The sequence below is a fragment of the Lampris incognitus genome, chromosome 10 (assembly GCF_029633865.1).
Source record: "Lampris incognitus isolate fLamInc1 chromosome 10, fLamInc1.hap2, whole genome shotgun sequence".
NCBI lineage: Eukaryota > Metazoa > Chordata > Actinopteri > Lampriformes > Lampridae > Lampris > Lampris incognitus.
Window position 1 is genome coordinate 30,154,993 of NC_079220.1, and position 25,501 is coordinate 30,180,493.

The window sequence follows — 25,501 nt, forward strand, 5'->3', positions numbered from 1 at the left end:
CAGCCATCCAAAGCTGGGTCAGGGAAATGAAGAACCAGTGGTGGACAAAGAAGGCCCTTGAGATCCAGCACCTTGCAGATGCTGGGGATACCAGAGGCTTCTTTGATGCTACTAAAGCAATATATACGGTCCCAGCCACTGCTGTCTAATGCCCCTTCGCTCCAAAGGTGGTTACACACTGCTAACAGACAATGAGTCAAAGAGAAGTGGAAAGAGCACTCCCAGGACATTTTAAACCGGGACTCTAGCTCTGAGATTGATGCCCTCCAACAACTCCCTCAACAAGCCAAAGAGGAGGACATAGCAGCACTACTTAGTCTAAGAGCCTACTCTAAGTCCAGGATGCCATCAGGAAGAGGAAAATCAACAAAGCTGCTGGTTCTGATGGAATATCGGTAGAAGTACTTAGGGTAGGTGGACCTACACTCCTCAAGACATATCCATGCCCTGCTACTTAAAATACGAGAAAAAGGAAATCCCTGTAGAACTTAGGGACACACTCATTGTCTCTGTATTTAAGATAGGGGATAAAGCGTGGCCTTCCCTTGCCCTCCACCACAGGGAAAGCCCTGGCTAGGGTCTTGGCCAACAGACTCCTCCCAATATCAGAGGAAATTCTGCTAGAATCCCAGAGCGGTTTTCTTGACACCCTGGACATGATTTTTACAGCTCGCCAACTCCAAGAAAAAGCCCAGGAACAGAATCAACCATTGTACATGGCCTTCATAGACTTAACCAAAGTTTTTGATTCCATAAACCGTCAGGCCCTCTGGCTAGTTCTGTCAAAAATAGGCTGCCCTGACAAATATATCAGAGTACTACAACTACTAGGTTAGCTAGAGTAATCAGCAGTTATGGAGATGAGACAGAGTCTCCTTCAAGGTCCACACAGGATTTAAACAAGACTGTGTCATTGCCCCAACCCTGTTTTCTGTCTTCATTGCCGCTACCCTCCACCTCACGGGTCAAAATCTGCCTCAGGGAGTCAAAATCCTGTACAGGACTGATGGGAATCTTCTGAATATTAACAGATTCAGGGCTAAAAGTAAAACTACCACCACATCCATCACAGAGCTGCAGTATGCTGATGACAATGCCTTAGTGTCCCTCATAGAAGAGGAACTACAGAACATACTGGATGCCTTTGCAAAGGCAAACAAGCAGATTGGCTTGGCCATGAACATAAAAAAGACCTAACAGCCCCCACCCAACAGAAATATGCCTGCTCTGCCCCCATCCATCTCTGTAGACAACACTAGACTTGAAAACATGGAACAGTTCCCATATCTTGGCAGCCTTCTCTCCTCCAAAGCCAACATTGACATTGAAATTCACCATTGTCTCAGTTGTGCCAGCTGGGCCTTCTCGAGATTGAGTAAAATGTTTTTTGAAAACTGCGACCTTCCGGTCAAAACAAAAATTCTAAGCAGTAGTGCTGCTCACTCTACTGTATGGGTCAGAACTGTGGACCACATATAGCAGGCACCTGAAGGCACTCAAGGCATACCAACAGCGATGTCTCATGCCTCAGGAAGATCCTTAAGCTCAGCTGGGAGGATAAGCGCACTAACTTCAGCGTCTTTGAGGATGGCCAACATACCTACTATAACTGCCACTATCACACAACATCAGCTGAGATGGACTGGCCATGTCCTCCGCATGTCTGACTCTTGTCTCCTGAAACAAAACCTTTACTCTCAGCTCATGACAGGACGGCATCCCCCAGGGGGACAAAAGAAGCAATATAAATATAGCATCAAGGCCCACATCAAAAGGTTTGTCATCGACCTTAACACCTGGGAACAAACAGCAAAAAACAGGGAGGCTTGGAGACTGGCTGTCTGTGAGGGTGCTGGGCGCTACAACCATGAACTCCACTGTGCTGTTGAAAACAAGTGCAAACTCAGACAGGAGTGGGTTACCAGAAAGGCCCAAACCACATCATCAACCACCTCGTCACAGCCTTGCCCACATTGCCCCAAAATATGCGGCTCCAGGATTGGCCTCTACGTCCACCTGAAGACCCACAAGGACCTAGAAAGAGGACAGTCATACTCCACCCCGAGTGACTGCTGCTGCTGCTGATGATGATGATGGTTGTGTGTGTGGTGTGTGGTGTGTGTAAAATAGAGCGAAAGCAATAGAGCGAAAGCGAGAGAGAGAGAGAGAGAGAGAGAGAGAGAGAGAGAGAGAGAGAGAGAGAGAGAGAGAGGAGAGAGAGAGAGAGAGAGAGAGGAGAGAGAGAGAGAGAGAGAGAGAGAGAGAGAGAGAGAGAGAAATAGACACACACACACACACACACACCACACACACACACACACACACACAACGATTACATTATCAAACCACAGCGGATAATTGTGATGACCATCACAAAGCCAAGTCACATCAAAATCCTGATGTCTGTTAAATGCACCACTTGCACACTGTATGTAAAGTGTGTGACCTGATCTGCGGGTCAATCTGGTCAGCTTGGGAAAACCACACAACTGGTTTTATGTTGAGCCTTAATAACTTTTATCCACATAACGTATGTCTTCCACCCAGGGTGCTACAGAATGTCCTAGATACACAGGGAGAAGCTGCTGTCCCAGTTGAACGAGTTCTGTATGTGGCATCTCCTGGGTATCTGTTCTCACTACTGCCCTATATGATCATCTCTCTCTCTCTTTCTCTCTTTCTCTCTTTCTCTCTCTCTCTCTCTCCTCTCTCTCTCTCTCATCTCTCTCTCTCCTCTCTCTCTCTCTCTCTCTCTCTCTCTCTCTCTTCTCTCTCTCTCTCTCTCTCTCACACACACACACACACACACACACACTCACACACACACACATCTTTCTTTCGCTGTCCCTCGGGTTTCCTTTGCACTTCCATATTTGCTCCTTGTCTCTCCTTTTCCTTCTCTTTAAGTCCCTCACACTGCTCTCTCACTCATGTCTCTCCATATGTCTCTCGCACTATATCGTGTTGTTTAAATCTCTATCCTCATCCCTGCTGGAGTGCAGCTTTGCCAGCCAGCTCTGTGCAGACAGTGACGGGCTTAGAGTTTATAATTAGGTGTCCTTAAGGGCACCCCGACACTGTCCTCTGCAGATGGTGGGGACCTTTTTTATTTTCTGCGAAACCAAGCTTAAAAATACACACATAAATGCACACAAATACATGCCAGTGTACACACACACACACACACACATACACACACAGGTGTGCACAACCCACAGAGACATGCAAACATGACACACAAATATAGACACAGGGAATGCACACAAAAACACAAAGGTGCACACACACACACACACACACACACACACACACACACACACACACACACACACACACACATACACACACACATAGGACATGCACACAAAACAAACACACACACAAACAAATACACACAAATATAGACACATAGGACATGGACACAAAAACACACAGGTGTGCACAGACAGACAGCTTTAGTTTGTCCGTCGTGTCCGATGATGACAGTCCTGCCGCTGTCACTTGTGAGTCTTTCTTATGGCTGTAAAGCCCAATCCGCGATCAACACTGTGTGCCACAGACAGAACAGGGAAACCACTGACTGGGGGTGTAGGTGTGGTACTGGCTTCATGTCTCTTCAGACGTGTCCTGGTCCGTCGATCACCGCGGTCCATCTCGAGCTTTTGCACTCCTTGTTGACAGAGCTGCCGCCAGATGGAGCGTTGGGCGGCAGTGTCCTCCAGCTGGCTCGGGTTCAGGCCGCACTTTTTTATGATGGTCTTCAGTTGGTCTTTGTACCGTTTTTCTGGCCCCCTGCCAAGCGGCGGCCAAGATGTCGCTGGCCATACAGCACTTTATGGGGTAAGCGCTCCTTTGGCATCCTGATGACGTGACCAAGCATCAAAGTTGGTGCTGGGTGACGGGAGCCTCCATGCTGATGTAGTTGGTCTTGCAGAGTATTTCAGTATGGGGCACTCAGTCATGCCAGGTTATCCTCAGGACGCATTTTAGGCATCTGATGTGGAAGGCCTCAAGCATCTTGAGGTGGCGTCTGTGCAGGGTCCATGCCTCACGGCTGCAGAGGAGAGTCGTGATGACAACTGCCAAGTAGAGAGATATTTTGGTGTGGAGGTTGAGGTCTTTGTTTTGAAAGACCCCTCTCCTAAGTCTGCCAAAAGAGGATGATGCCTGTTTAATCCGGTTTTGTATCTCCCTGTCGATGTTGCAGTTGTCAGAGAGGAAGCTGCCCAGGTATTTGAAGGATTCCACTGTTGCAAGTGGTTTGTCGGAGATGATGAAGGTTGCTGAATGAGATGGAGGAGTAGATGCCCACTGGCATACTACTTCAGTCTTTGCCACATTTATAGAGAGCCCCAGCCTACCATACACCCTTGCAGCAGCTGCAAGGGTAGCTTGTGGTGCCTCGGATGTGTGGGCCACAACTGCACAATCATCTGCATACTGTAACTCGATGATCTGCTCAGATGTCATTTTTGTGACCGCTTGGAGCCTACGGATGTTAAATAGGTTTCCATCTAGTCTGAAGTCCACAGTAACCCCACTGTCCTTCCTGATTTCCTTGTGGAGCAGCAATGTCACACACAGGAGGAATATGTTAAAGAGAACTGGAGCAAGGATGCACCCCTGACGTACCCCGGTGCACACCCTGAAGGGCTCGGATTCCTGGCCTCCTCCAATGGTCACACGTGCCATCAACCCCACATGAAATCTTTGAATGATCTTGACAAACTTTCGTGGGCAGCCAAACTTCAGGAGGATGTTCCATAGGATGTTCCTGTTGACTGTGTCAAAAGCCTTTGACAGGTCGATGAAGGCTGTGAAGAGGTTCTGGTGTTGCTCCCTACACTTCTCCTGGAGTTACCGTGCTGTGAACACCATGTCCACAGCACTCCTATTCCTCCTGAACCCACACTGGGACTCAGGCAACAGCTCCTCTGAGATGTTTTTTACCAGCCTGTGTAGCATGAGTTTGGCCAGGACTTTTCCAGCAACAGCCAGTAGTGAAATGCCACTGCTGTTGCCACAGAGGGACTTGTCTCCTTTGCCTTTATATATGGAGATTATGTTAGCATCCCTCCACTGCTGAGGGACAGTTTCATTCTTCCATATGTGTGAGATGAACAAGAAAAGTGCATGGGTGCAGAGGTAGCCTCCCTGTTAAAAAATATCTTCAGGGATACTGTCAGGGCCAGGGGTCTTGTTATTTTTTAGCGACCTAACTGCACAATGAACCTCTTCAAAGGTTGGTGGAAGGTCAAGGTCTTGGATGGTGGGGCGGACAGGTAGTTCATCCAAGATTGAGGGATCTGTTAGGGAGGGCTGGTTCAAAAGAGTCTAAAAATGTTCTGCCCATCTTTTTGTGATGAGTTTCTGATCCTTTATGAGGGTGGTACCATCATCAGACTTCAGGGGGGAGACAGAGCAGTTTCTTGGGCCGTAGATGGTTTTCACTGCATCATAAAAGTTGTGCATATCATTTCTATTTGCATGGGTTTGTATTTCATTTGCCATCGATATCCACCACTCATTCTGCAGGGCACGCAATTTTGACTGCACCTCTCTCCTGGATGCTTGCCATTGTTGCCGGAGTGTAGCTGATGTGGGAATGTTGAGGACAGCACTGTATGCTTTATGCATGCCTTTGAGTATGGAAGTTATTGTGCCTGTGTTGTCATTGAACCAGTCCTGGTGCTTTCTGCTCTTGTAACCGATGGATTGGGATGCTGCCTTGTAGAGTCTGGAGCTCACGGAAGACCATTTCCTGTCAATGGAATCATCTGTGCTCAAGAGAAGCTCAATGTCTTCCAGGTTTTCAGCCAGAGGCAGGCGGAGATTGTTCTGGACCTCAACCTTTTCTAGCCGGTTACAGTCAAGCCTCTTCTTTCCTGACCTTTGGAGACGAACAGCAAGGCGTACCTCCACCTGGAGCCTGGTCATGATGAGCCAGTGATCTGTCCAGCACTCAGCACCTCTCATTGCATGAGTGAGTAAGATGAGTGAGTGAGTAAGACGTCTTTTATATCAACGCATCTCACAATGATGTAGTCCAAGAGGTGCCAATGTTTGGAGCGTGGGTGCATCCAGGATGTTTTGTGCTTATTTTTTAATTGGAAGAGGGTGTTTGTGATGGTCAAGCCATGCTCAGCACAGAGGCTTAGGAGGCGCAGTCCATTTGCATTGACTTTCCCAATGCCATGCCCACCAATGATACCAGTCCACACCACAGACAGACACACACACACACACACACACACACACACACACACACACACACACACACACACACACACACACAAATAGGACAAGCACACAAATCCACACATGTGCACAACCACAGAGACACACAAACAACACACACACACAACACACACATACACACACACACACACACACACACACACACACACTTGTATGCAGTCTCTTATGTGTTTTACTCACTGTAGTTCAAGGTCATTCTGCTCCTGGGGTAAGAACCTGTAGAGGGCCACATAGGTGTGGATGGAACGCACCTCGATATGCTTGGGCACCTAAGACAGAGAGGCAGGGCAGGAGGTGACTGATCCATACAAACTCTCTTGGGAAAAAAATCCAAACAGGCTAAAAATATACCATGGAAGGGATCAGTACCTTCACAACACTTTCCTCCACGGGGGTCTGCGTTTGCCCACTAATCCCGTCTTCCTCCTCCACGGCTGCCCCGCCCTCTGGGACGGAGGCATCTGACAGCAGGGGGAGAACTTTTGGAGAGAAAGGTGTCAGTCACACACGATGAGCATGTGCACCCGTGCATGCATGGTAAATCAGCACAGCTGCATGCAGTCGGTCCCACCTGCACGTACACAGTATGCATGCACATCTGCAAAGGTGACATGATGCAGTACACACTTAGAAGAAACACGCACCGAAGCACGGATGTACATGTTCACAAACACAAACACGTATACCAGGAAGACACGGATGCACAACAGTGTTTACCCCCTGTCTCTGCAGTTATTTCTTCCTCTATACTGCACTGTCTCTGCTCCCTCTCCTCACCTCCCTCCCCCTTGAGAAAGAAGGGAATAAAGAGGAAACAAGACACTGTGAGGGGGACAAGTTGTTAGCAGGGGAAGTCAAGGAGGATAAAACTTGGAGTGGGAGTTAAAACTCGGTGGTTCTCTCTGCGCTACACAACCCTGCCAATGCAATTTCTGCCCCCCCCCTTTTTTTCCTCTCCAATTGTATCCGGTACATTACCCCGCTCTACCGAGCCGTCCCGGTCGCTGCTCCACCCCCTCTGCCAACCTGGGGAGGGCTGCAGACTACCACACGCCTCCTCCGATACATGTGGAGTCGCCAGCCGCATCTTTTCACCTGTCAGTGAGGAGTTTAACCAGGGGGCGTAGTGCGTGAGAGGATCACGCTATTCCCCCCAGTCCCCCCCCCCCCGACACAGGCACCCCGACTGACCAGAGGAGGCGCTAGTGCAGTGATTAGGACACATACCCACATCCGGCTTCCCACCCGCAGACACGGCCAATTGTGTCCGTAGAGACGCCCGACCAAGCCGGAGGTAACACAGGGATTCAAACCAGCGATCCCCGTGTTGGTAGGCAACGGAATAGACTGCTACGCTACCCGGACGCCAACCGTCCCTATTTCGATGGTGGACGTGTGTTGATTTCATATGATCTGTAAAAACACAGCACTTCCATGCCATTTTTCCACACCATAAGTAAGGAAGAACTTCGTCACATAGGGTTTGTATGCTGGTCAGTAATGTATGCATGCGGGTTTGGGATATTATCATACGGGACCTCCCCCGTCCCAGGCTGGAGGGTGGTGTCGTACCAGGCTGCGGGTGGGTGACTCTGACACACTGCCGAAACTGGAGCGGCTCATCTGTGCCAGTGACGTCCCGTAGCGTAAGGCGGCATACACGGGGTCTACACGTGCCCGCCCAGCTTCTGTGAACACACACACACACACACATGGGAAGAACATGTGAACACACACACATGGGAAGAACATGTGTACACATACACATGAGCACTTATGTTGAGCACATGAGTGTATGCACAGCCCAGGAACACAAAGACAAATAAACACACACACACGAAGAAGCTGCTCTTCACATTGACCACCAATACCACACGCGCGTGCACGCACACACACACACAGTAGCACATATGCATTTCTATACATTTAGATGAAGGACTACCTTCATCTGCACACTATGACCACCATGTCATTGTGGAGGGTCTAAATATAACCTGCTGTGACACCGTCAGCCTGGACTGGAATGGCCCACTTAAGATCTGTGCGTGGACAATGTCCAAAAATGAAAGTGACATTAAAAACTTAGATGTTTTTTTTTAAAATTTTCAAAGAAATATCTTTCTAGTATTAAAAGCAGGGGTATCCATGTAGTCTCAGCACAGTAAAGCGAGGTAAGGAGGGGGACAAAGAGATTAATTCCTGCAGGAACGCCCTCAACGCCGTGACTGCGCGGTCTGAGGTTTGCTGCAGACTTGCAATATGTTGCATGCTGTCTGGAGGTCTCTGGAGTTGGAAGTTGGGTTTGCCCTCCTACAAGCCTGCTTTACTTCACAGCCGGCTGAATAAAGAGGAGAAAGATGTTTTCTGGGGTGGTGCACTGCATGGGTGTGTGCATAAACTGCAGCTACACCGACTTGCGGAGTTTCATATGAAAGCCAAAGAGTAGCAGAATGGGACAAAGCTCATTTGTGCCCCTGAGTGAAAGGCACGGTGCACCAGAGTTCACTTTAAAAAGGGGGGTTTCTACGAAGAGGAGGAATATTTAAAACAGTAGTCTCAAATCAGACTTGTCCCTCTTGCAATTTCATGGGCATCATGTTGAGCGTGGACAGCCCGTCTGCTGATGCACTGGAAGTGATTTATGTTAGTATCAGCTTCATTCCAGCTGTATCAGCCGTTCTGAAACAAGGAGATTATGATCCACATTTTTTAGCAAGAATAATTTCCTGTCCCATGATACACATCTTTAGGATATAACTGCCTAGTCTGACATCACTGTTCCTTGATATAAATTTAACTGAAATTAACTCCTCCTAAATCCCAACTTTAATCTTTCACAAATCCATCTATTAGCATAATCATAACAGGATATTGTGTGTGTGTGTGTGTGTGTGTGTGTGTGTGTGTGTGTGTGTGTGTGTGTGTGTGTGTGTGTGTGTGTGTGTGTGTGTGTGTGTGTGTGTGTTTTAGAGGTTGTAGACTTATGGGTCTGGCAGAGGCCCAGCTAGCTTTGGAGCAGTAATGGCGATAGTTTAATTGACTTTGATTGTGGTGCTATAGACAACAAGAGGCACAAACAATCATTAATTGAGAAGTATGTAAAGAAAAAAATCACACACACACACACACACACACACACACACACACACACACACACACACACACACACACACACACACACACACACACACACACACACACACACACACACACACACACACACACACACACACACACACACACACACACACACACAATTTAGTACAGCCAATTCACCTGACCTACATGTATTTGGACTGTGGGAGGAAACCAGAGCTCCTGGAGGAAACCCACATAGACACAGAGAGAACACACAAACTCCACACAGAGGATGACCCGGACAACCCCCAAGGTTGGACTATCCCAGGGCTCAAACCCAGGACCTTCTTGCTGTGAGGCGACCGCGCTAACCACTGCACCACCATGCTACCATTCAGTCATATTCAAGGTATAGCAAAAAAAAGAAAAGAAAAATTTGCCCGCTCAGAAAACATAGCTTAACACATACAAACACACAGGTGCAGACATGCATGTTTGTATGTATAGATGAAGATGAATAAAGGAAGTATGCATGAACAATTTAAACACAAAGACTCAAAGACAGTGCACATGCACAAACCAGTATGTGCACACACAATGACTTGGGCACAGTCTACTTGGTAAGCACACTCACACAAAAGCCAATATGCAACCCCCCCCCCACACACACACACACACACACACGCACAATACTTGCTACACTCACCTTGGCTGGGCTGGACTTCCTTGACGACAGCCAGTTGGTCATTAACGAGCACGGGCGAACTGAAGTTCCGCTTGAACGCCCCCGACTAATGGAGAAGTGGTGAAACGATAATTATTTACCATTTCCATTATTCCTTGAATACAGACTAAAACGAGCTGGTGGGAGACCATCTCTTTTTAGTCAATTTCGGACATGAATTAAATTACATCAATATTAATGAAACAGCTGCTAGCTCAAAAAAAAAAAAAGAAGAGAAATGAAAAGGAAAAGAATGAAGCCTTCAAGCATCCCTGCTGTCTTTCGTTGCTGCTAATTTTAAACCATTAATTCACCTTGACAATCTGCAGTGGCCCAGATAAGATGCACGTTATCACGGCACGCTCACTTGTGCACACACCCTGGCTCATAGACAGACATGGACACCTTTGCATTTTTCACACTGCAATAAGTGCAATCAGCTTTTCGGTGGAGGTATCACGGTTATCCCAATCCAGTCCTCAAGACCCCCCTGTCCTGCAGGCTTACGTTGTAACCCTACATACATAGGCCTGCTTTCACTTACTCAGCCAATCAGCACTTATGTAAGTATGCCAGATTTGGCCCACCGAAATGATTAAGCACCATTTCTGCTGCGAGAAGATGGCAGGGCAAATTCAGGTTTGCAGCGTCCTCACCCAGTACCAGTTTTGGAAGATGGCAGTGCGAATTCATGCTTACGGCCTCACCTAGTACCGTCCATACAACGTCATTGTCCACATCTAAGTTGTGTCTTTATTTGATGGCTGGGAGAGTTGGCGCTGGATCGGCTGGGAGAGCTTGGTCTGCTTTGTTCTGTGGGCCCAGCGACCACGGCCCTGCCTGCAGCTGTGCCCGAAGAGGAAACACCGAGGGCAGTCTGACAGGACATGGAAGCCGGGCAGGCTAAGCTAACTGCTAGCCCATGCAGACCGGCAGTTCCGATAACACCGAGGGCAGTCTGGCGGTGGCCTCACCTAGCCTTGACTGTGTTTTTAGTGTCGTCTTGTGGAGTGTGGGGAGGTGCGTCGAAGGTGCCTGGCTGGGAGAGCTAGCATTGGATCAGCTGAGGGAGCTTGGTCTACTGCATCCTGTGGGCCCAAGGACCATGGTCCTGACCAGCGCTGTACCCGAAGTGGAAACACTGAGGGAGGTCTGACAGGACGCGGAAGTGGAGCAGGCTAAGCTAACTGCTAGCCCATGCAGACTGGCAGTTCCAACAGTCATCCTGACTGGCATACGTTCTCCTGGACAGTGATATATATATATATATATATATATATATATATATATACATATATATATATATATATATATAGTTTAGATATTTGTGTTAGTTTGGATATATGTGCTCTTGTAGTTTGAATATGTGTTTTTGTCGTTGTGTTGCACTGCTGTGGGCTGAGGGAAATGATGTTTCATTTCATTTCTTGTGCGCAAGTGCATGGAATGAAATGACAAAGTGTTTCTGTTTCTTTCTTCCATGATAATGACTGGTTGGTACAAGCAGGCCTACATATGCAGGGTTACAATGAAAACCCGCAGGACAGGGAGGCCTTGAGGACTGGTTGCTATGATTCATTAAAAAATACAGGTTTTGCATCGCCAATTATTTACTACTGGTGTCCTTTGTGCCCTCCTGCCCCTTACACTTTTACAATCAGCCATTCTTGAAATGTTTCTGAGTTGCTTTCTGAAGGTCTTGCTACTTACTGCATGCTAATACCCTCTGCCTCATTCGCTCCCAACAGAAATAAATGTGTGAATGTGTGTGTTTGTGTGTGTGGCTGTGTGCTACACAGCCAGTCATCACCATGCCAGTTCAACAATTTGTATATAATTAAGACACATTTCTTATGAAATGTTTCCAGATCTTAAAAGTTTATCTTGGTAATTTTCAGTTTGATATATGTATAGATGCATTTACACTCGTGAACACAGCTCGTGTTATTAATGAAAAGGAGTGAAAGGTCACATCAGCATAAAAATCCACTTTATACTGAATTGACATGACATTTTGACAGCATGATATTTCAAAGACATGACTTCAAGACCCACTAACAATTCTTAACATACAAATCTGAATATTGTAATAATGTTACATAATGAGTACATTATATATTAATATATTAATATAAAGATTAGTACAGTTACATACAGTTAGTATCTAAAGAAAGAACTCCAGTTCTTCTTTCCATTGCCTTGCTCAGGGGCACAGGGCAGGAGTATTAACCCTAACTTGCATGTCTTTTTGATGGTGGGAGGAAACCGGAGTACCCGGTGGAAACCCATGCAGACACGGGGAGAACATGCAAACTCCACACAGAAAGGACCTGGGACAGCCTGGGGTTCGAACCCAGGACCTTCTTGATGTGAGGCAACAGTGCTAACCACTGGGCCACCGTGCCACCCATGATATTATTTGTGTGATCCTTGTGTATTGTACATTGAGTTGAAATAGAAACCACTACTAAAACCTCATACGTAGGTCATTTTCATTTCGTATGTATTATTTTTTTGTTTGTCTTCTCATCACTGCAATATACACTATATGGAAAAAAGTATTGGGGCACACCTCTTAATCATTGAATTCAGGTGTTTCATTCAGACCAATTGCCACAGGTGTATAAAATCCAGCAGCTAGCAGTGCAGTCTGCATTTACAAACATTTCTGAAAGAATGGGTCGTTCTGAAGAGCTCAATTCATTCAAGCGTGGTGCTGTCATAGGTTGACACCTTTGCAACAAGTCAGTTCGTGAAATTTCTTCCCTGCTAGATATTCCACAGTCAACTGTAAGTGGTATTATTGAAAAGTGGAAGTGTTTAGGAACAACAGCAACTCAGCCACGAAGTGGCAGACCATGTAAAGTCACACAGCGGGGTCAATGAGTGCTGAGGCGCATAGTGCGTAAAAGTCGCCAATGCTCTGTTGACTCAATAACTGCAGAGTTCCAAACTTCCTCTGGCATTAACATCAGCACAAAAACTGTGCACTGGGAGCTTCATGGAATGGGTTTCCATGGCCGAGCAGCTGCATGCAAGCCGTACATCACCAAGCACAATCCCACGTGTCGGATGGAGTGATGTAAAGCACGTTGCCACTGGACTCTAGAGCAGTGGAAACGTGTTCTGTGGAGTGACGAATCATGCTTCTCTGTCTGGCAGTTTGATGGACGAGTCTGGGTTTGGTGGATGCCAGGAGAACGTTACCTGCCTGAATGCATTTTGCCAACTGTAAAGTTTGGTGGAGGAGGGATAATGGTATGGGGTTGTTTTTCAGGGGTTGGACTAGGCCCCTTAGTTCCAGTGAAGGGAAATCTTAATGCTTCAGCATACCAAGACATTTTGGACAATTCTATGCTTCCAACTTTGTGGGAACAGTTTGGGGAGACCCATTTTCTGTTCCAGCATGACTGTGCCCCAGTGCACAAAGCAAGGTCCATTATGACATGGTTGGGTGAGTTTGGTGTGTAAGAACTTGACTGACCTCAACCCCTTCAAACACGTTTGGGATGAACAAGAAACGGAGATTGCGAGCCAGGTCTTCTTATCCAACATCAGGGCCTGACCTCATAAATGCTCTTCTGGATGAATGGGCAAAAATTCCCACAGACACTCCAAACTCTTGTGGAAAGCCTTCCCAGAAGAGTGGAAGTTGTTATAGCTACAAAGGGGGGGGCAACTCCATATTAATGATTATGGATTTAGAATGGGATGTCGTAAAAGCTCCTGTAGGTGTAATGGGCAAGTGTCCCAATACGTTTGTCCATACAGTGTATCTCCTACAAATAAGTATATGCCACAGATACAAAAACAAACTGAAAATACTGTAGATTACCACTATGCAGATACTGCTAGTTTTCACTTTTTCGCACAGAATAAAAAAAAATCCCAATCAGCTCATACTAGTAGGTACACTGACACTTTTTCTGATGAAGCTAGAGGTCTTTGTTTGTTTGGGGTCCCCCCCCGCCCATATCTTAAAACATGATGTTCATGTCTTTGTGTCCTTAAGTCTTAAGTTGAATTCCTAGTGTGCACAACTTATTTGGCTGTCTTGTCAATAAATGTGGAACTTACTGAACTCATTTGAAAATTTTAGACAAACCTTGGAATGTGTCAGGGGTCACTATAGTAGCATGACGGTAGCTTGATCTGATCGTCAGGTTGGTGGTGTTCCTTCGACATCGTAATTAATTTTGCTCCAGGACCATCATTACAACTGACCAATCACTCGGGGGGGGGGAGTGTTGTGGGATTTGGTTTTAAGCTATCGGTTAATTAGAGCAAAGGTTAGGGTTAGGTTAGCTTTGGTATATTTCCAGTCTTTTCCCCTATGTCACTAAGGCATGGCATCACAACAATGTGATTGGTCCGTTGCAATGATGGTCCTGGAGTGACGTTAATTATGATGTCGTGGGAACAACACCACCACGGTGATATCAGATTCCGCTAGTTTGACACCCACCTTCCCATGACAGGGCAGCTGGGACAGCTCCGAGGTGCACCAGAGGTGAGCGGCCAGCTTGCAGGTTCTGCAGCGCAGGGCTTGTTTGGAGTTACCTGCGGAGAGGGCCGGAGACGGGCGGATCAGAGTAGCAGAAAGTTAGCGGTTAGTGACACAGACTGCAAAGCAGGGTAAATGAAAGGGTAAAGGGATCTGGCACAGCTGCAAAAAAAAGAAGTGCTAATAAACAACAGTGAACTTGGGTCTTATTGGTGAGTGTCTCTCGTCTCAAGTGGAGATTTAAATTAAGTGCTGTCCCAGTTTTATGCCGCTGCACCGCTAGCAGAGCTATTGCTTGTGGCTTCATAATCAACAGCTCGGCCTCTCCTTCCGAAACGTGGAAGAGGAGATTGGAAAAGCAGCTGGGGGTATTTCATGACTTATTTGGTTTTAACTCGCCAAAATATTCTCTCTCTCTCTCTCTCTCTCTCTCTCTCTCTCTCTCTCTCTCTCTCTCTCTCTCTCTCTCTCTCTCTCTCTCTCTCTCTCTCTCTCTCTCTCTCTCTCTCTCTCTCTCTCTCTCTCTCTCTCTCTCTCTCTCTCTCTCTCTCTCTCTTACAGAAATCTCAGAGAAAAACGGCAGCAGGTGTTGTGATGTTTTGTTTTGGGTTTTTTTTTTTGTTCTGTTATAGCTTAAGCATAGCCTTTGTCTTTGAAGGAAACACGACTAAGTCCATCCATCCATCCTCGACTGAAGGTTGACAGACACAAACAACCAATGGAAAAGTGTTGAAGCAGACACTCCCATTATTTTCATCAAGAAAAAAAATGTGGCTCCTTCACCAGCTTAACAAGGAAGAAGTGTGGAGGCTTGTGCAGTGGTGATGGGGATGTGGGAGTACAATTAAAATGAGATGGTTCGTTAGAGTGACAAAAACAAAGAAAAAAAACGTGATGCATACAAAATAAAATGGTGGTGCAAGACCAAAGGTGGAAGGAATCCGTAAACAGGAAGCAGATTTTGCAGAGATGAAGTGGGTTGTACTGTACTGGACTGGTATATGGCCTCCACACAAGCTGCAGAACGGATCAAGGATGTAAACACAAACACAAGTCGACGACGGTGTTAACTACCTTGTCATCTCAGACCCTGCACTGATGTTAAGTATGCATGTTATCTGCTTGAGCTTACACATATTTTTCTCCTCTGTTTATGGTAATTTATGATAGCGTACTGTCACATTGCATGTTTGTTCGTCTTAATAGATAGTGTTCTCTCCATAAAAAAATAAGTTTTTTTCCCCCAGTATTTAATAGGTAACAAAAGACACTGAGTAAGGAGAGTGTGGTAAACAGGGACTTAGCATTTGGTGAGAGATTGGGAAAAGCCAGGATTAAATGCAATGCATGCACAGCATCTAGAATCATATATATATATGTATACCTGTAGGTGTTTGACATTAATATGAATTCTTGTCCCTTTGTGTGAAACATTAATGTTTTAATCGGCAGTAGAAGTATGGCACCGGAACAAACAAGCAACAAGGACTGAGAATAGACGTGTACCATCCATGAATGCTAATCCGCCCACCATAAAATATCAAGGATGCGTTGCCCGCTGAAAACTAATGGCAAGCCCATTTGTAAACGTGATGGATGTATTCCTGTCTTGACCTTCATAAAAAAGAAAGAAAAAGAAATCTCTTGGGTTGACAGACACAAATAAATATTACCATACAACAATGTGTGGAACTGGTAGCCCACTAACACTACAAACAGCTGCGCGAAATGACCCGTAGTTTTACTTACTGCAGTACATACAGTGAATCTCAAATGGTTTTGGTTTTTTTCCCTCCCTTTTTCTCCCCAATTGTATCCGGCCAATTACCCCACTCTTCAGAGGCGTCCCGGTCGCTGCTCCACCCCCTCTGCCGATCCGGGGGAGGGCTGCAGACTACCACATATCTCCTGGTAACACTTTAGTATGGGGAACATAAAAAAGCTTAATTACTAGTGAATTAGTAATGATCAAGATGTCACTTTAGTATGGGGAACATATTCTAAGTAACAAAAACTTAATTTACAGTAATTTAACACTATTAACACTTGTAGTTTTGTGTTTTGTTATGTAAGAACAGACCATATTCATTAAGTGTTAGTAAGGGAGAATAACTCTTCTTGTGGTACTACCACCTTATAAAGTCCATACTAAGCAAAGCATATTGAGATGGTACTACTAATAAGCAATAATTCTGAGGTTATAGAGGGAAAACTCATAGTTAATGGCTTACTGGTTATATAATAAGGCCATGCAGAATAAGGCATTAATGAGTAAATAAAACTGACCAATTAAGAGCCAATATGTTGCTAATTTGCATGCTAATAAGCACCTAATTAATGGTGACTACGTTCCCCGTACTAAAGTGTTACCTATCTCCTCCGATACACGTGGAGTCGCCAGCCGCTTCTTTTCACCTGGCAGTGAGGGATTTCGCCAGGGGGACGTAGCGCGTGGGAGGGTCACGCTATTCCCCCCCAGTACCCCCTCCCCCGCGAACAGACGCCCCGACCGACCATAAGAGGCGCTAGTGCAGCGACCAGGACACATACCCACATCCGGCTTCTCACCCGTAGACACGGCCAATTGTGTCTGTAGGGACGCCCGACCAAGCCGGAGGTAACACGGGGATTCGAACCGGCGATCCCCGTGTTGATAGGCAACGGAATAGACCGCCACGCTACCCGGACGCCCCAATCTCAATTGCATCTTTGCATTTTCTGTCTTCGGGTTTTGTGAAGTCCATCCCCTACCGAGGGAAAGACGTGGGAAGAACATTCTCCACAAGGATGGACTTTGAATGGGTTGTGGGTTAGATCATGTATTGTATGTGTCGGGATCTGTGTTTCGGAGACTACAGGTTTGAGTCTGAAAGACTGGCCCTAACAGTTGTGCGTACCTTTAGCATATGAAGTTAGTTTGGTATTGGTTCCAACGTAAAATAACTCGAGCGGCTTTTTTCCTCCCTTCTGTCTGTCTAAACTGTCCCAGAGGGCTGCATGTAGACTCCTTACCCACTATCATGTGCTTGCAGTGCTGGCAGTTGGTGGGCTTGCGGAAGACATGCTCCTGGAAGTAGTGGGTGACCTGTGGCCTGGGAGTCTTGCCGGGCAGCGAGGCCGAGGGGCTGAGCGAGGGGGAGTGCGAGCAGATGGAGGGGTTGGGGCTGAGGGACGGGGAAATAGACGGCGAGCAGTCCGTGCCGAGAGGAGAGCCGGGCGTCAAGGGTGGAGAGGGCGGGGGCGGGTCTGTGATGAAATCTGGGGGCAGCCGAGCATCGCTGTAAGACCTCTGGAAGAAGTTCTCCACGCTCTTACTGCGCATGAGGGTCTTGAAAGACAGGGAGCGCTTCAGTCTCTGGAGCTGCACGTGCAAACACACGCACATGCACACGCACACACACACACATACACACACATACACACACACACACACACACACACACACACACACACACACACACACACACACACACAGAAACAAAAAAGGATGAGAAGCATATTAATAAAGTGTGGCCATTGGGAACAATAACAAGTGTCCAATGCAGCCTCGGGGAAACCACACATCATATTCGTAAGTGTCCGTAGGCATAAACATGTTGTTATGATCTCAACACTGTCGGGGGAGAGGACGGCTCCTAATTACAATAACATATCTTAAGAAAAGGCACAATAAAAGCATAACCACCAGCACCGTGCCGGTTTGTACATTTAATGGGGCTTCATGTAAGTTTGGCCTACGGATAAATACGATAGGGCGTTATTATAAGAAGCGCCCGCGGCTATACATTGAGGGTGGCTGTGTATAAATAGCATCTCAGTGTCAGGAAGAGGCTCGCTAGCGCTGATACAGAACACAACAAGACAGTTTACACAGCTTTATCTTCGGCCAACAGGCTGTCCTCAGGGTCGCTCATCTGGTGGAGCATATTCATGGGCCTGGTTCATCTTGCTGCGGGTTCTCATATCGCAGAAGGCTTTGCAATTAAATGTCACCAGCTGAGCTGGTCCTTTGTGCTATGTGACACATACACATAAGAAGAACTTGCTGGGCGTCCAGGTGGCGTGGCGGTCTATACCGTTGCCTACCAACACGGGGGTTGCCGGTTCGAATCCCCGTGTTACCTCCGGCTTGGTCGGCCGTCCCTACAGACACAATTGGCTGTGTCTGCGGGTGGGAAGCTGGATGTGGGTGTGTGTCCTGGTCGCTGCACTAGCGCCTCCTCTGGTTGGTCGGGGCACCTGTTCGGGCGTGAGAGGGGGAACTGGGGGGATTAGCATGAGCCTCTCACGCGCTACGTCCCCCTGGCGAAACTCCTCACTGCCAGGTGAAAAGAAGTGGAGCTGGTGACTCCACATGTGTCGGAGGAGACATGTGGTAGTCTGCAGCCCTCCCCGGATCGGCAGAGGGGGTGGAGCAGCGACCGGGCCGGCTCGGAAGAGTGGGGTAATTGGCCGGATACAATTGGGGAGAAAATGAGGGAAAATCCAAAAAAAAAAGAAAAGAAAGAAAGAAAGAGAAACCCAACTTGCTCAGACGCATGTGCAGACACATGCACGCTTACTAATGTACAGGTGGGTCTATGTACGTAATATACAACGGCATTCACCAGGTGGTAACATAACCCCTCTCGTGTAAACTGATGTGGCTTCCTCGTATATCATGAGCTTCTATTTTTGTATTAATCAAACTGCCATGTATAACTACCATATCACATGTTGTCAAAAGCCGACCAATCATCAGATAAGCTCTGCCTTCTGTGTCCACCGAGCATTGATTGGCTAGATAAACAGATGTCCCCCGACCAATGTGGTTATAGATGATGGCTATCATCGAGCCATTTGTTACTCTGACAGGAAGTGACATAGGGGTGGGTGGGTTGTGGCTGGGATACCTGGGAGGAATAGCATTTCCTGGGAGGGATAGCGTTACCTGGGATACCTGGGAGGAATAGCTCTCAGCTCAGACAGACAGTCTTGAGGAGCATCAGTATGATGCACACGCACGCCTCACCCATCAGACTTGGTAGCTCATCTCAAGACACAATCGCTTGACAACAAGCCACTACATCCCTGCATGTTTCTATGAACGTGTGTGAGATATGGATACGGGGCAACTGAATGGCAGTTTGCATGATGTAGAGGTACTCCATGTCTCCTCATATCCCTGTGAAGCGCCTTTCGCCAGGCATCATGATGAAGATAGCCTTTGTTTTGGAAAATGTAGGCAAATAACAACGTGCTGACCCCCACCCTCCCCTTGGAGTGCTGGATATACTGTTCCTTGGCTTTTCTGTCCTGCCGGCCCTTTATCACATTTCCCTGATGGCCACGGGGACACTTTGACAGCAGTTTCATGTGGCTTTCTGCTGGGAGCAGGGCAGCTCCGCACTGAGCTCTGGCCAGCGGAGGAAACGAGTTGTACCAGCCCGAGCCGTGTGCTTCAAAACACATCTCCATTACAGCTAATGTAATCAGCCGCCTGTGTGTAAAGCTTGGAGAGAATGCTTGTTAGCCTCCATTGTAACATCAGCCGAGCGAGGCATGCCTCTCAATCAAAGCCTGCATGACACCTCCACTGCAGGAAAGTTGTCTAAAGATTGATTTCATTTCATTGGCTTTCCCCCGCGTCTGGCATGTTCTGTTAGGCACCTGGTCCTTTAGCTTTTACTTACGCTGTCTTCTATCTTTAACACCTTGATTTGTAAAGGGCTTTTGTACAGAGTGCCCCACAAACAAATGAAACTTACTTGGCCCTGGATTTAGCTCGCCAGCACTACCCAGTGAATCATCCATACTGTTTCAGTGTGATTGCTGTGATGAGGAATACACCGGTGATGAGGATGAGTCACGGAGAAGCAGATGTTACTGCAACTGGTGCTGTGGGTGTGATGTGTGATGCAGGGCAATATTCACTACTGATCCCCCTGCAATTTGACGACAACACCTGACTGCTGCAGGGGGAACTGACATAAGGGGACAATATTTAACACTGACAAAGAAGGACGTTAAACTGTATGGTGAAACCAGAGGGTTGAGGAGATATGTGAATAATGATGAGAATAAATAGTCATCAAAGTGACAAAAACATAAAAACAGTGCAGTCAGGACAAGACGCACACACACACACAATAAAAGCTCTACACCTATATTTGTACAGCATAGAGCACGATGACAGCTTGGTGTGCCCGTTGGAACAGATCTGTCTGCTAAGTCTGACATCTACTGCAGTGGATGTTTTACAACATATGCAGTGATGGAAACATCCCTTCCTCACTACACTCTTCCTCTTTTCCTCACTAGTCTCACTACAATTTCAGGAATATTTATTTATTAGTCATTTCATGTCATGCACTTGCGTACGTGAAATGAAACGAAATATCGTTTCCCCCCAGCCTACAGCAGTGTAACACAAAGACAAAAACACATCCAAACTACAAGAAGACATATATCCAAACCACAAAAAACTACAAAAACACATATATCCAACATATTAAAAAAAAAAAACAAATTTACTGTCCAAGAGAACAAATGCCAGGATGACTGTCGGAACTGCCAGTCTGTATGGGCTAGCAGTTAGCTTAGCCTGCCCTGCTTCCGCATCCTGTCAGACTGCTTTCAGTGTTTCCTCATCAGGCGCAGCTCCAGGCAGGGCCATGGTCCCTTGGCCCACCGGGCACAGCAGACCAGGCTCCCTCAGCTGATCCAATGCCAGCCCTCCCAGCCAGACACCTTCGACACACCAACCCACACTCCACAAGATGATACCAAAAACACAGTCAACGGTAGGCGAGGCCAGCGCCAGACCGCCCTCGGTGTTATTGGAACTGCTGGTCTGCATGGGCTAGCAGTTAGCCTAGCCTGCCCCGCTTCCACGTCCTGTCAGACTGCCCTCGGTGTTTCCTCGTTGGGTGCAGCTCCAGGCAGGGCCATGGTCCCTGGGCCCACAAGACACAGCAGGCCAAGTTCTCCCAGCCGTCAAACGTAGACAAAACGTAAACACAGACGTGGACAAAGACACTGCATGGACGGTGGGTGAGGCCGCCGCAAACATGAATTCGTGCCCCCATCTTCCCACACCAGAAGCGGAAAATGTGAATAATGATAAGAATAACCAGACATCAAAGTGACAAAAGCATAAAAACACAGTGCAGTCAGGTAAGGATGCACACACGCATGTACGCACACACACACACACACACAGTAAAAGCTGTACACCTATATTTGTACAGCATAGAGCATAATGACAGCTTGGTGTGCATGTCGGAACAGATCTGTCTGCTAAGTCGGACATCTACTGCATTGGAGGTTTTACAGCATCTGGGGTGATGGAAACACCCCTGCCTCACTACACTCTTCCTCGTTTTCTCACTAGAATCACTACAATTTAAAAGACGTTTCCTCTCTCCAGATTCTCCCTAAAGACATTTTCTCTCTCTTTTCTCTAAAGAGACATTTTTAATGTGGTTTAGAAATGACACAGGGCCATGTAAGACGGCTCTGACGGAACACTCACCAGCACGGCCTGCATCTTACTAACAACACCAGTCCCACTACTGTGGGCTGCAGCTCGACCGGCTGTCTCAGCGGCCTCTTTAGAAACCCACATTTTCTCATCTTTGATTCATGTGCCAATCCTCTGTGCTTTCCCAAACATACAGGAACGTCTCAAAATTAATATTTTATTGTGAGACAACAAGCTTTGGACCATCGAGCCAGCAAAGCAACTTTTCTTCTGCATAAATATTGGACACCCCTTTCCGTCAGTAGAATTCATTAGAGTGGAGGCTGAGCCAGCGATGTATTAATTATAAGGGCCTTCCCAACCGGGGCCTGCCCAGGGGCCAAGAGCAGCCAACACAGGGGAAGTCCTCTGGGTAATTTAATGACATACACCTCTGCAGGTTTAATGTTGCTTTATTATGTGCTGTGTAGGACGAATTGTCCAGCAAATTTAATAAAGAATCGCTAACCAGGTATGTCCTCTTTAGGAAGATGCTAAAAAGAGCGAGGGGGTCTCGTGGGGGAGTGACAACACAGACCCCAGGCAGGATTCACTTCTGACTCAGTAAGTAAGGGAACAATGCTGAACATCATCATTCCTGGACCCCAGATGTTTCATGTCGACCCAAAACAATGAGAGAAAAAAAATCTAAAACAACATACATATTATAGGGAAACGGAGTGGGAAAACAAGAATCAGAAAACCTCAGCATAAAGAAAGAGATGATAGCTTCATCTTTTAACATTATGAGGCGGGAAATAAGAGAAATGTGAGTGAGAATGGTATAGTTCTGTGCATGACACAGAAACAGACACAGATCTATCAGGCAAGGCAGAAAAATGGACACACACACACACACACACACTTTGCCTTTCAGCCAATGTTATTGGAAACAAAGCTTGTTGCCTCTATTTCCACTACTCTCTGCATTATACAATCCATCATTACCAAAGTGACCTTCTCAATCCTCACCCATACTAATCTGACCAATCAGATTCATCCTGGCAGCTCATCATCCACTCATTACATTTCCAATCACTGTCAACACATGAGACCCTGAGCAGAGCTAAATTACCTGAGGGGACGATGTTATTTCTGAATGCAACCAGGGCAAAGAAAACTGTCTTCACAGGTACACATTCCCCTTTCTCAGTGACGCACAATACAGGCTCACATTTGACTATTTGTAACAGCTGTAGCAGCGATAATACTGACATTGTGTTGGACTCTGTTCTGTAGACCTTCCATCCATCCATTATCCAAGCCGCTTATCCCAGTCGGAGTCGCAGGATGCTGGAGCCTATCCCATCAGTTATTGGGCAGCAGGAGGGGAGACACCCTGGACAGGCCGCCAGGCCATCACAGGGCTGAAACTTTCACCTGACCTACATGTCTTTGGACTGTGGGAGGAAACCAGAGCAGCTGGAAGAAACCCACGCAGACACGGGGAGAACATGCAAACTCCACATAGAGGACGACCTGGGATGACCCCCCCCCCCCCAAGGTTGGACTAGCCAGGACCTTCTTGCTGTGAGGCGACTGCGCTAACCACTGCGCCACCATGTCGCCAATACAGTGGCATAATGACCGAAAACGATTGGTTTCATATGCACTTAGATGAGCGATGAATCATTTCTCTCTCAATAAACGTTGTGTCCAGATGAACTGACTCAACCCTCTGACCTGAGGCTGAATCTCAGGTGGTTCCTGTTGTCTGCCATCTTACATACCATTTGCTCATATTTATGCATGCTCAGTGGTCCAGGTGGGAAGGTCACGGAGGGTTGAATCAGTTCTGTAGACCTGATCTGTACAAAATTTCAACACATCATACTCCACTGAGTATACAACCCCAAGATAGAGTCCCATAAGAAGATATCTCAATAGTGGACATGTTGGATCAGTTATTAAAGACCTTGACCTGACTTTTAGCTGCTTACTTCCTGGAGGTAAAGTATTTTTACAGTGGGAATGCAATTATGCGGGGGGACACGTTTTTGGAAAAAAGGAAGTGCTCCTCCAGCTTCTGCCTCCCCAATGGGCTCAGTTTTGCCAGCCAGACGAGTTGAATTCTCCCATTGTGAGGTTGGTTCATTCGCAATTTGATCCACCAATGTCACATCAGTGTCTGTGCTGCTTTGTCATCATGTGCAGCCCTTCCTTTCTCTGGTTAGTAACTGCCTTGGTTCAAATGTTCATGCTAACCGCCTCGTGGTGAATGACAAATATGAGGCCACAGCGAGTAAACAAACATTTGCATGCAGAGACGTTTCTGACCATGGTTCCAATTTTGGGATAATTTTCTGCACAAGAAATATATATATATAGTACTCTGTCATACGCTTGCTCGGTTAAGTCTTTGTTGTGACTCTGTTTCCATTCGACAGACAGACATACATAATACAGACAGACAGACAGGCGGCAGACAGACTGATAGAGAGAGAGAGAGAGAGAGAGAGAGAGAGAGAGAGAGAGAGAGAGAGAGAGAGAGAGAGAGAGAGATAGATAGATAGATAGATAGATAGATAGATAGATAGATAGATAGATAGATAGATAGATAGATAGATAGATAGATAGATAGATAGATAGATAGATAGATAGATAGATAGATAGATAGATAGATAGATAGATAGATAGATAGATAGATAGATAGATAGATAGATAGATAGATAGATAGATAGATAGATAGATAGATAGATAGATAGATAGATAGATAGATAGATAGATAGATAGATAGATAGATAGATAGATAGATAGATAGATCAGTCAAAACATTAAAACCACTGACAGGTAAGTGAATAACATTGAGTATCTCATTACAATGGTTCCTGTCAAGGAGTGTGATATATTAGGCAGCAAGTGAATCAGAATCAGCATCAGAATACTTTATTCATCCCCATGGGGAAATTGGGTATTGGAACAGTCAGTTCTTGAAGTTGATGTGTTGGAAGCAGGGAAAATGGTCAAGCATAAGGATCTGAGTGACTTTGACAAGGGCCAAATTGTGATGGCTAGATGACTGGGTCAGAGCATCTCCAAAACGGCAGGTCTTGTGGGGTGTCCCCGGTATGCAGTGGTCAATATGCAGTGGTCAAAAGTGGTCCAAGGAAGGACAACCAATGAACTGGCGACAGGGTCATGGGCGCCCAAAGCTCACTGATGCACATGGGGAGTGAAGGCTAGCCCATTTGGTATGATCCCACAGAAGACTTACTGTAGCTCAAATTGCTGAAAAAGTTCATGCTGGCTATGATAGACAGGTGTCAGGACACACGGTGCATCGCAGCTTGCTGTGTATGGGGCTGCATAGCTGCAGACCGGTCAGAGTGCCCATGATGACCCCTGTCCACTGCCGAAAGCACCTGCAATGGTCACATGAGCACCAGAACTGGACCATGGAGCAATGGAAGAAGGGGGCCTGGTCTGATGAATCACA

General features: G+C 46.7%; 1 protein-coding gene across 1 annotated transcript in view; it reads right to left on the reverse strand.

Annotated features, from left to right (window-relative positions):
• Positions 1 to 25,501, reverse strand: part of LOC130119791 (SH3 and cysteine-rich domain-containing protein 2-like) — a 35,354-nt gene that overhangs the window by 591 nt on the left and 9,262 nt on the right. Inside the window, exons 2-9 of the mRNA XM_056288388.1 lie at positions 17,577 to 17,925; positions 14,526 to 14,620; positions 10,043 to 10,127; positions 7,831 to 7,946; positions 6,976 to 7,045; positions 6,628 to 6,737; positions 6,439 to 6,527; positions 1,444 to 1,462 (exon numbers count right to left, since the gene is read on the reverse strand). Coding sequence (XP_056144363.1) covers positions 1,444 to 1,462; positions 6,439 to 6,527; positions 6,628 to 6,737; positions 6,976 to 7,045; positions 7,831 to 7,946; positions 10,043 to 10,127; positions 14,526 to 14,620; positions 17,577 to 17,925 — 933 coding nt within the window. The remainder of the gene's footprint in view (positions 1 to 1,443; positions 1,463 to 6,438; positions 6,528 to 6,627; positions 6,738 to 6,975; positions 7,046 to 7,830; positions 7,947 to 10,042; positions 10,128 to 14,525; positions 14,621 to 17,576; positions 17,926 to 25,501) is intronic.